Source organism: Phyllostomus hastatus, unplaced genomic scaffold (assembly GCF_019186645.2).
Source record: "Phyllostomus hastatus isolate PE091 unplaced genomic scaffold, TTU_PhHast_1.1 phas_scaffold_760, whole genome shotgun sequence".
Classification (NCBI taxonomy): Eukaryota; Metazoa; Chordata; class Mammalia; order Chiroptera; family Phyllostomidae; genus Phyllostomus; species Phyllostomus hastatus.
In genome coordinates, this window is record NW_025334040.1 from 1,822,719 (window position 1) to 1,835,048 (window position 12,330).

General features: G+C 50.1%; 1 protein-coding gene across 1 annotated transcript; it reads right to left on the bottom strand.

Annotated features, from left to right (window-relative positions):
* Window positions 1-3,468: 3,468 nt before the first annotated feature.
* On the bottom strand, window positions 3,469-5,009 carry LOC123810953 (EKC/KEOPS complex subunit LAGE3-like). Its single transcript, XM_045826824.1, has 2 exons — window positions 4,875-5,009; window positions 3,469-4,094 (listed from the first exon to the last, which is right to left on the bottom strand). The coding sequence occupies exon 2, from the start codon at window positions 4,073-4,075 to the stop codon at window positions 3,671-3,673; it is 405 nt and encodes a 134-aa protein (XP_045682780.1). The 5' UTR covers window positions 4,076-4,094; window positions 4,875-5,009; the 3' UTR covers window positions 3,469-3,670.
* Between the last annotated feature and the right edge of the window lie 7,321 nt (window positions 5,010-12,330).

Here is a 12,330-nt window from a genome sequence, read left to right on the forward strand (position 1 = left end):
GTCCTCTGACCCCAGGACCTTTATTCCCGAGCTCCCAGCGACACAAAGTGCCTTTACACGCAGCATGTGAAGGCTCGGTAGCATGCTTGGCACAGAGAGGCTCTGGTTTCCCTGCCAGGCCCCGTGATGAAGGCCTGAGAGCATAGCAGGAAATGACCACTGAGGAAGGCAGGGTCAGTGCCAGAGGGAGTGCCTGGAGACCGAGTGTGAGCAAGCATACTCACCCTTGGACTGACCTGGGAGGTTGTGCACCCCACCCCAAGCCCCCCGGACCCCACTGAACGAAGGTGTTCCAGGCACCGCCAGGCAGAGCTGTCCCACCAAGGAGCCAGCCCGACTGTAGTTCCCAGGCTCAGCTCCTCCCACTCAGCACATACCAGCCATTCCCAGGGTGTCCTTCCCGCGTGCAGGAACACCCTCCACCTGCAGGCTCTGCGTGTCTGAGTCTTAACTCACGCCGCCTCTGCCTCCCTCAGCACTGCCTCTGCCCCTGCCCTGGGTCATCGTCCCTGTGCCCTGGTTCCTGGTGGTCTTCGGAGACAGTGCTGGGTCAGCTCACAGCACCCCCACTTTCCAACCGGGGGGCCTCTTGCAGGGGCTTTCCCCACTTGCTAGCGTGGAACACGAGGATGAGAGTTCTAGCTCGCAGGGCTGCAATGAGGGTTACGTGGACTGGTACCTGGAAAGCCCATTCAGAAACACTCAAAAGGCTCCCTTGTAGTTTACCTCCTCCTCCCGACTACACTCTCCCGAAAACGAGCAAGAGCAGGGATCAGCGAAATTTTTCTGCAAAAAAAGCCAGGAAGTGGACAGTTTCAGCTTTGTGAGCCACGTGGTCTCTGTCACAGCCACTCAGTTCTGCTGGACACTGAAATTTGAATTTCATAAAATTTGACATGTTAGAGAGTTCTCTCCTTTTGACTTTTTCATTAAAAAAGTAGAAACCGTTCTTGGCTCGCAGGCCAGGGGCACAGACAGGCGGCAGGCCCGGTTCGGCCCCGCAGGCCAGCGTTTGCCAACCACCGAGTGAGACCAGCTCCTCTTCCTGCTTCTCCGGGTCTTGCCCGGGTTTCCGATCGTGCATGTCGCCACCCAGGCTCGAGTCCCTGCCAGCCGTGGGCTCGTTCATTCGTTCATGCTTCGTGTGTGTTAAATTGACCTGACACCCAGAGCTTGTGATTTCTTGGTCTGCTGATCAATCCATTGATCCACGCAGAGTACAATCCCGTGTCCCCCGGTGAAGGCTGTTCTAAGGACCCCGCACAAAGATGGGTCTGATGTGCTCAGAACAAGGACTGCCTGCCCAGTTCCCCCTCTTTTTGAGGGTAGGGGCAGGGCCGAGGGCAGGGCAGAGGGAAGGGGGTCAGCAGGGAGCCGGCAGAAGACAGCAGTGGAGGAAAGGGTGAGTGAGGGCAGTGGCTGAATCCTGTTATTGTTCACTTGGTTCCTTCTGGCTGCTTATCTACCTCTGCTTTCTGGCTTTCCTGGAAGGCTTGTACTTGGGGGCACCAGGGAAAAAGAGAGGGTGACAGTTTTGGCCGTGCATTCAGAATTCCACAGTTCCCTTGAGTGCCCCTTGCAGGCGTAAATCCCACAGTCGTGTCCTCTCTCGGGTTGAACGACAACATTTGGTGCCCACCCCAGTTATCACACGCCTTGTGCCCTTGGAGGAAGCCGGCTGGTGGTTCTCCAGCTTACATAATCTCTCCGGGCCACGGAGTGCCCGGCAGCAGGGCCCCCAGCATTCCAGTCCTCACGCAGCACACACGTCTCCCCCCGTCTCCCACGGCCACCTGCCCGACCCTCCTCTGGACCTCTGCAGGAGGGGAGGGCGTCCCTTACACCCTGCAAAGGGGTTCTCTCTGGGGGAGGGGAGGAGGAGGGCAGAATAATGAGTGTCTGGATCTGCATCTCTCACTAAACTGCTGTGAAAGCAAATGCCAAATATTTATCTGAGGGACTAATCCATCCTGACAAAACAAGTTTCCCTGAGGACAAGGCAGTGTGGAGGTAGGTGCCTCTGAATAAAAGCTGCTTTGTACCACTGTGGATGGCACCGCAGGAAAATAACTTCTGCTCCAGGGAAAGCCTGCTGCCTCCCCGACCTCTGCCGCCTCCCCGACCTCTGCCGCCCTGCCCCGTGGCCAGTCCATACCAGGCCGAGGGCAAAGCCTGTGGCGGCACTGAAAAGAAAACTCGTGATTATTGCCATTTCCTCACCTCCTTCAAGGGCCTTTCTCTTATGATTTTCTTCTGTCCCAAGTCAAAACCTGTGTCCGGCCAGAGCCTGCTGAAAGCTTTGGTGTCCGTGTGAAGGAGCACTCTCCTCCATGAGTGGCTGGGTCTATGTTTATGTTTTATTTTTAAGCTTTTCTTTGGATGAGGAGAAACGGTTTGCTTATTCATGTAGTTTCCTCTGCCTTTCGTTTATCTGAGGGATTCTTATTCAAAGCTCAGCTCAGATGGCCCCTCACCTGCCCAGTCCCTTATCTCCCAGAAAGGAGACAGCTTTCATTTATTACATCACTCGTGGGTGTCACACACATGCCAGGGGCCTTCGGTACATCGACACCCTTATGAGGCGGGTGCCACCTTATTTCACTGGGGCTCACAGAGGTCAAGTCACTGCCGGTGCCAGCTGGCTGTGAAGTGGAAGAGCCAGGGCTCACACCCTGAACCCTCTGACAACGGAGCCCAGGGCCCCATCACTGTGCCTCCCTCCGTGCCCTCTCCCTGCTCTGTGCGTCCTTCTACTTTTACATCATCTTTTCATGCGTCTGTGTCCACGTAGGAGACCAGGCTTCTTCGCAAATGGGGTTCATGCAAAGGCAATTCATCTCTGTGTTCCCAGTGCCTGGGATAGTGTTTGACACTCTGCAGCCACTCATTCATTCAACAGCTGCTTTGAATGGCTGCTGTGAGCTCAAAACAACTCTGTTCCGGCTCCCAAGGAGCTAAGACCCACAGAGTAGTACAGGACGTGGGACGTCCACATAAACAAGCGTCTGTGCCACAGGAGAGAACATGACACGAGCACTGGAGGGAAAGAAACGCTCTGATGAAACGCTGGCCAGGTCTGAGGAGGCGGAGGCACTAGGGCGAAACCCTGCAGCATGCTCAGGGCTTGGACATACCGGGCTGGGTGTGGGGAGGCAGGGTGGCTGGGAGAAGGGAGGACGTAGGCAAACTTGCCCCTGAAGTCCAGATGCCAGCGGAGAGTCAGAGTGGCAAGTCCCTTCGTGTCACTGAGGGAGAAAAGGGCCATTTCAGACTGTGTAAAAACTGCTGGGAAACGTCAGCCAGCAAGCAGACTGTGAAGGAGGGGTGCTCAAGGCAGACCTCGGGGGTTAGTTTGGGAGACTGGCCCAATGTGGGGGTGAATGAACAAAGACAATTTCCCGGGAGGAATTTTGCAGCCAGTTGTTGTTTTTTTTTTTTGCAATAAATAACCAATATTTAAATAACAACTCTCATTATAATACTACTACCAGCCATTTATTTACTAAACACAACAAGTGGACCACAAGCGCCCCAGGGCCAGCGCAGGCAAAAGACTGGGGCCCAGCACGAAGCCGCAACTACTGCAGGGATGAATCCCTGCTGCGGGAAGGAGCCACTGCCCAGCACCGCGCACGAGGCTGGGCCTCAGGCCCCTTTTCCCAGCCCAGGTTTAGCGGGAAAGAGGGGGCCCAAAGCGATGCATGGTCTGCATCACCAGAGAGAGCTGGTCAAGGAAGCTGACGATGGAAATTCGGAGGAGGCGAGAATCTTCTGCTCTCCAGCGGGCCGCGAGGACGCTGCCGCTCACTGAGAGCTCCTTCCGAACCGCGTCTCGGTGGGGTTCCGCATCAGGGGCCAGGGACCCACAGGCGATGTCTGCCTCCAAGGCGGACGGGAAAGGCACACTGAGGGTGAACATATGTGGTCTCTTGCCCGGCCTTCCGGTCACGAGTGCGGTGGCTCCGCCGGCTGCAGCGGCCGCCCCGCCTACGCTGCTGCCGCCGCGGGGGCTGCCGTAGCCATCCTGGCTGTCCTGGCCGCTGGCTCTGGTGGTGCCCGTGTCTGCTGCCTGCATGGTTGTCGTGATGGCAAAACTTTTAAAAAAATTTTTTCATGTATTGATTTTTTAGAGAGAGGAAGGGGGGAGAGAGAGAGAGAGAGAAACATTGATTTGTTGCTCCACTTATTTATGCATTTATTGGTTAATTCGTATACGTGCCCTGACTGGGAGTTAAACCTATGACCTCTGTATATTGGGACGACGCTCTGACCAACTGAGCTACCCAGTTAGGGCTGCAGAACTTTTTAAGAAAATAATTTGTCATAATTTATCAAGAGCCTAAAAATGCTCATATCCTTCAAACCAGTCATTTCATTCTTCTTGAAGGAAGCTATCTAACAAAGTTATCTTTAAAAGCTTGACACTCAAAGATAATTGTAAAATGTGGTTCACAGAAAGCCATTTAAAATTGATGATTACCAAAAAAAGTTTAATACTATTGGGGGAAATGTTTATATTAAAAGTGGTTATGAGAAAATAACAGGCTGGGAAAAAAACAAAATCGTCCAGGCAGCGAGATCTAAACGGTGCTTAAAAAGATGCACGGGAAACAGGCAGGAAGGAAGTGCAGCTGCAGCGGGTTGGGGGGCATCTCACCCCCTGCACGCGTGGGGCCTTTTGATGGCTCTCAACAGCTGACCTCGGTGACACCCAGTCAAACCCCTTTGTCTTACTGTGACGCTTAATGATGGATGCCACAGATTCTCGGCTACTTTCGGGAATTAGACTAGTCTCCTTCTGGTATTTAAGATTTGTTTTCAATGTTTACACAAATAAAAACATTCCTTTTTTAAAATGTTCATCTGAAGCTTACCTTCCAAGCTCTGGCTCTGGCCCCGGCCCGTCCCAGGGACGCTAAACCTGGCGCAGCCGCGGAGGTGCGGGCGGAGAGCGGGAGAAGGAACAACAAAGGCCCGCCCTCCACCACTTCCTCTTACCGTTCCTCCCCTCTGCGGTTGGGCTGGGAACCGGCTGGGGAGGTGCCGGTCTTCCCACCTGACTGCCTAGGGGAAGCAGCTGTTTCTCTGTTGATTGGCTGCTACTCTTCCAGACTTCTTCCTCCGCGTGGCAGCACTTAAAAACTGGCTCTCTTGTGCAAACCTTTCTGAATTTCACCTCCCTTATCTGTACAATGGAAAGAAAGCAAACTTCCTTATGTTGGAACACTGTCAACTGTAAAGCACTATGTAAACTGTATTGGCTATACTTTTTAAAAAGATTTTATTTATTTTTAGACAGACGGGAAGGGAAGGAACAGGAGAGGGAGAGAAACATCAGTGTGTGGTTGCCTCTTGTGCGCCCCACATTGGGGACCTGGCCTGCAACCCAGGCATGTGCCCTAACTTTTTAGTTCGCAGGCCCGGTACTCAGTCCACTGAGCCACACCAGCCAGGGCTACGTACTCTTTTGAGGAGCCTATTATTTGAAATGTCTATTATTATTTGAAGTGGGTATCTCCACTCGGAGATCAAATAGGTATTTCACTTAAAAGTAGAAACAGAACCGGTGAATTTCCCTTCAGACTCAACATTCAATCCACGAACTGACCCTGCTGGCTGTTCTTTTAAACTGTGTCTACCCCATCCAAGCCACGTCACCTCTGTCTAGAAACTGTCCTCCAACTGATCCCCCTTCTCCATCCCTGCCTCCTTGTGATCACTGCAGCCCGAGTAAGACTTCTCAAACGTAAACTGGCCGTGTTACCTTTGGCTCGAAACTCTCCAATGACTTTCCATCTCACTCAAAGCGAATGGGAAGCCCTGGCCCAGGTGGACCAGGCCCCAGATGACCTGGCCCCCAGCTCCCTCTCTGACCTTGCTCGTACCACTCTCCCCCACTCTCCCCCTCACTCACTCAGCTCCAGCCACGTGGGTCTCCTCCCTGTCACTCTCAGAAGCCAAGCCTGCTCCTGCCTCAGGGCCTGTGCATGCCTGAGTCCCCTTGCCTGGAACACCCTTTCTCCAGACAGTCACAGGACTCGCTCCTTCACCTCCACAGACGTGTGCTCCCTGGCACCGAATCTAAAACGACGCACTCTTGCCCTACGCCTCTTCCCTGCCTTTCTTCCTTCTTAGTACTTAGCACCCCTGCCACGTTGTATATGTATCTGTTTATGGTCTGCCTTCCCCCATTAGAATGCAGACTCTGCCCACTGCCACATTACATCCAACACCCAGTACAGAAACGGATTCCTTCCAAACATTTCTTTGTAATGACCATTTCATAGTTACACTCACTCAGGTCCAATGGCAGTTTTCACACCCTGGAGTCTCCCGAAGTGGGCTCCCTTCCTTGTGTCCTGGGGAAAGTCACATGCTTACCTCTATGTCCTGAAAGGGAACACGAGCCTATTTTCCATGTTCACCTGTGAGTGGAAGTACACTGGCACTTGGGGTACGGGGTCTGAGAGAAGGGTATGCCCCTAGTGTCTTACCATCTTTAACCCTCCTTCACCAGATGCCTGCAGCTGGTTGGAGGCTGGCAATGTTCGTTATGCCACAGCCCATTTTCTGGAAAGTCATGTTGTGGAAAAGACAAATACGTATAAACAACCAGAAATGTGACCCGGGGGGTAAGTGCAAGGAATTTGCTGCATTTACAGAGGGTGGAGGGACGAGGCCCCAGCAGGACATTCACCCAGGGTTCCTCAGAGTTGCTACTGGCCTTCAAAGGAGGGAGGTGGGACCCTGTACACGAACTCGGGGGACACTCCCATCTACCTTCACCACCCTCCTTGCCTCAGCTTTCACAGGCGGCCAAAATAAAACTCTGTAGCACTGTGTCCGCATGGGGACTATGCTTGACCCCAGGCTGCTTTGTCTGAAGGGGAGAAGAAACCCGTCTCTATTGTCAGTACAGAAGCTGAACCTCACAAAATGACTAGCTCTTTTCAGGCCCACGTGGTCACGACACTCATGGTCTTCCGGTGCTGCAGGCCCTCACCCTGCTCCCCTGACTGGCATTGGCCATGGGCCACCTTGCACCCTGCCCCTCACACAGAAAGCTGCACTTCCCAGAACTGTCCTCACCCAGCAAGCTGCTCTCGTCCCCCTCAGACCTGCCTGAACTGGCTGGGGCACTCCACAACAACCTTCTATTTTCCCTGGGCAGAGCTTGGCTCTGGCCCCAACCCTTGGCCTCCAGATGCACCTATATGCAACTGCCCAGGAGGGACCAGCAGGGGGAGCCAGCAAAGTTCGGATTCTTCAGCTAGACAGGAGGGTCAAGCATAAAAGCTACTAGTACTTACTCAAAAGGCTCAGATAACTTTCTCCCCATTTAAAATACACAGCTGATTGTGTGGTTCCAGCAAATGGACAGCCGAACAGAACTCATCCACTCAGGCACAAACAACTATCTACTAAGCACCTAACACGTGCCAGGCTAGGCACTGCATATAAAGAATACTGTTTAAGTCCCTAACCGAATTCAGACACTAGAACTGATGAACTGGGAGAACTGGTGAGCGGAGGTCCAAGCACTTGGGTCAAAGTGAAGGTGTGTGACAGCTTCACGGGACTCTGGGAGTGGGAGAAACAAAAGAAAAGAGTTTGAGGCCAGGAAATTCCTATGATTTTCACCAATGCGAAAACCTGCCGGAGAACGCATGCCGAGCTCAGTAAAACCGCTGGAAGCACCCTGAGTGGGAGCACACACCCGAGTCTCTCAGGGAAACAGTGAACAGTTTCTAGTGAAACTAGAAAGCTGGGCCAATAAAAAACCGAAACTGAAACTGAAAGCTTGGTCAATATACTGATCTTGGTTCCCAACAATCCAGAGGGGAGAGGGAGTGCCTGGGGGGAAAGACGGAACAGGAGTGGCTGGCCACGTGTTGATGACCCCACGAGCTGGGTGACGGGCACCTAGTAATTCATTGTGCTATTCTCTGTACTTTTGCCTACGTTTGAAAATTACCATAGGGAAAGCTTATACATAATCAACGACTTGGTCAATAACCACTACAGTCATGGGAGAAAACTGAACATCTCTGCTCATCCCAAATTCCTAGAGTTCAGAATACACTGAAGCTGTGAACAGTTTCTCTCCCGTCCCCTCTTCTCTCAGATCTGTTGCCAGAGCCTATGATCTTGGTCTTTCAAAGAGTGGCACAGCGACCCTGGCTGGTGTGGTTCAGTGGGTCGAGTGCTAGCCTGTGAAACAAAAAGTTCACCGGTTCAATTCCTGGGGCCAGGTCCCCAGCTAAGAGTGTGCTGGAGGCAACCAATTGATGTTTCTCTCACACATCAATGTTTTTCTCCCTTTCTTTCTCCCTCCCTTCCCCTCTCTCTAGAGATGAATAAATAAAACCTTTAAAAAAAAAAGGAGTGGCACAGTGTATGTGAGTTATTTTGCTGGGGCTCCCTATCTGTGTTATTCACAAGAACAGGTAAAATGAAACTCAAAACCTCCCTTGGGGAAAATACTGAGATGTCAGCTCTATCTTCCACTGCCCAGCAGGGAAGGAGTGTTCAGTAATGCTGATGAGAAGAGAATCCACAGGAGTGGAGGATGAATTCTGTTCCCAGAAGCACTGTGAGGTCACTGGGCAGCCTTGAACAAGTGCCGTAATCTCTGGAAGTTCCCCCTTTCTAAAGATAGTGATGCACTACGTATGCAAATAACACTCGCAAATGCTTGAGATAAGTTCAAAAGACAGGTTCTTTCTCGTGTGGCATCTCTAGGGCAATAATTTACAAAAAAGCATACAGCAGGTTCGAAGGCTGGTACCACTCTTGACCTCAGGGAAGTTCTGAGTCAAGAAAGAGGTTTCCTTGGCAGGCCTCAGAGGTTCAGTCCACACCTGGCAGGAAGTATGGGGTCTGAGCTGAGGCGGATGGGAGTAGTTCAAGTTCTGGTCAGGAAGGACTAAAAACAGCAGCCATCACTCCCTGGCATCCAGGGGTGGCACCTGACAGCTACTCCTGAGTCTGGGTTCAGGAGAAACAGTGCAAACAAGGCTGTGTAGAGCAGTAAAAACCAACCCAGCAAACGGGGTCAAACAAGAGCTTGACAAAACCACCCATAGCACAGTAAGGCAATAAAACAAACGCTTTGTAATGATTCTAAATGATACGGGTATTGATTATAGAAATGGTCCACATGGAAATACCTGCTCCAAAAAAAAGTGAAAAGTAAAAAGGGAACAAAATACTGATGATATTATGCAAATGTACTACAAATCAGAAGTGCATTAGGAGTAAGAAAAGTAGAGCATTCACAAAGCTGCAGTGATCAAAACACTACAGTACTAGTATTAGGACAAACACAGCTATCAATGGAATAGAATGGACAGTCCAGAAATAAATTCATACATCTATAGTCCATTGATTTTTCCACAAGGGTAAGAGCATTCCGTGGGCAAAGGATGGCCTTTCAACAAACAGCGCCCGGACAGCCGATACACACGTGACGCCAAAGGTACAAGCAACCAAAGAAAAAACAGGTAAGTTAGGCTTCGTCAAAATTAAAAACTTTTGTGCACCAAAGGACTATCAAGAAAGTGAAACTACAACCCGCAGATTGGGAGAAAATAACTCATATATCGATAAAAATCTAGTATACAGAATAGATAAGAAACTTGCAACTCAACAACAATAAAGACAAACAACCCAATTAAGAAATAAGGACGGCAATAAACATTTCTCTACAGAAGATAAACAAGTGGTGACAGGCACCCACCCACGTCTGTGAGGGGGCCGCTGGATTATCCATCCCACTGTCGGGTCAGGACTAGCGTCTCTTAGGAATCCAGGGAGGAGATGGTAAAGCTCCAACAAGCAAAAATACTCAAGTGACAACACTGTAACCTTCTTAAGATTCTTTGAGCTGACACTGGTCACAAAACTGAGAGGAAGCCAAATACTATAAAAGCTATTTCCAGATAATTTGGATCTGTGTAACCAGCGTAAGAGCAAAACCAGAGGTTTAGCTAGGCTCTAGCTTCTGACCCTAGACGGTGGCAGTTACCACAATATTCATAATGATAGCAGGAGTTCTTAACAAGTGTGAGGCACTTTTCTAAATGTCTTACATATATTAACAGTTTCATGCTTATTGGAGATTTTCCCACTATCTCCAAGAGATCAGAGACTCAGAACAAAAGTATACTACCAGCTGATGACAATGCCACTCTAGGAATGGGAGGCTTTCTCATAAATCTGATGACTCGGGAAGGTGACAAAAGGTTAGGCCACTCAGTGTGGGAGAGGACAGGATCCTAGAAAGCGGAAGTACTCCACCACCGCCTGGGCAGCATCAGCCTGGCTGCAATAGGGCAAGATCTCTTACTTCTAACGTCAGGATGATAAGGAAGCTGCTGCCACTATTGCATAAAAACTCAAGAACACTTAGCAGTGATGGCTGACTTCCAACTGAGCCATTAAAGTAAATGTAGAAGAAAGCTCCAGGTAGAAAATATCACTGGGGAATGCACAGAACACACTGACTGTTTGGAGCTGGCACTTAATTTTCTATTATTGCACTGAGGGTCTGGCCACGCTGGGGCCAGTCTGAGTCTATTTATGACACCACCCATAACGCTGCTCGCTTCTGGGCTTCCAGAGGGTGGGAAGGGCAGCAATCAGATCTTAGGGCTGGGCCTCATGATGACGTTGATTTCTCTTGTCCTTGCATTTCCTTCCAGTCACAATCTGTGATCTGGTTTGGAATTCTTTTTTTCTTCTCTCTCTATTTGACCATAAGAGACTGAAGAATACATATTATAAAATACATTAGTGTTTCCTGCCCTGGTTGGTGTAATTCAATAGATTGTGCATGGGCCTGTGAACCAAAGGGTCGCTGGTTCAATTCCCAGTTAGGGCATATGCCCGGGTTGCGGGCCAGGTCCCCTCAGCCCAATAGGCTGCACGCGAGAGGCAACTGCACATTGATGTTTCTCTCCTCCTCTTCCTCCCTCCATTCCCCTCACTCTAAAAATAAATAAATAAAATCTTAAAAAACATGTATTAGTATTTCCTGACATACAGATTCTTAACTTTATTTATTTATTTATTTATTTTTAATTTATTTTTTAGAGAGAAGGGAAGGAAGGGAGAAAGAGAGGGAGAGAAACACTGACCGGCTGCCTCTCATACATGCCCCAGCCCGGGACTGAACGCGCAAAGCAGGCATGTGCCCTCACTGAGACCCGAACCAGTGGTGAACCAGTGACCTTTTAGCTTTGTGGGATGATGCCCAACCAACTGAGCCACACCAGTAAGGCCCTGACATACAGATTCTTTAAAGTATATTTCCTAAGAGGAGATGGGATAAAGCAAACCATAAGAAAAGATGGGTGAATACAGTTTTGAAGAGAGTAATCGACCGGACGGTGCAGAAGGGGAGAGATGGCCAGTGGGAACTGAGATGATGGAAGAAAAGCAGTCTCTGATAAAGTAGACAGGTTCAGAAAGGCTGAGTAGTCATTTGCTTAGAACTCCTGGGCTCTGTTTCTGAACTCCCCCGTTTGTTGCAAATACTCTTGTTAAGCTATGGAGTCTGTATTTGAGGCCTGGTTTCTTCTTACCTCTGCTTTGAGACCCATTTCCCACGCTATCAGCGTCCTGCTTCGTGGAGTTCACATGCTCTCATTGGGCTCATAAATGCTAAGGCTGCATCCAAAGTTCCCTTGTGCCTTCTTGCCAGCCTGCCTTTATTCTGGTACCTCCTCAAGTTATCTGCACTCACCTGAGTCTTACTTTGATTTTCTGTCCAGTTGGCCCACCATTAGCTCTATATCAAACTGTTTGGTGGGCATTTCTACCTGCATACCTTGCCCTTATGTCAAATTCAAAACCAGTAAGGCAAGGCCACTACTTGTCCCTAAATCAGCTCCACTTCTCAACCTCCCTGGCTATTAGAAAGGATACACAACCACTCAGAAATCCACCCCACCAGTAGGCCAAATCAGTTTATTGGGTCCAATGTCAGCCTTGCTCATGATCCCTCCAGTCACTTCCAGTCCTTCTCAGCTGAACTTCTTGAAGATGTCTGCTCTCAGTCTCCCTTCATCATCTCCTTTTCCTTCCATAATCCATGTATTTAGCTAACCCCACCCCCCAACACCACCACCAAACACCTTCCTGACAGTCACCAATGGCCTTCTTGTGCCTAAAACCAATGGATTCGTTCTAGCTCTTCTCACATTGGACATTCCTGGTGGCAGTGCGGACCACTTCCTCCTTCCTGAAACACTCTCCCCACCTTAGCTTCTCGAACACCATGCTCTCCTGGTAGCAATCCATTCGTCTTTGGCTACATCTTCTCAGCCT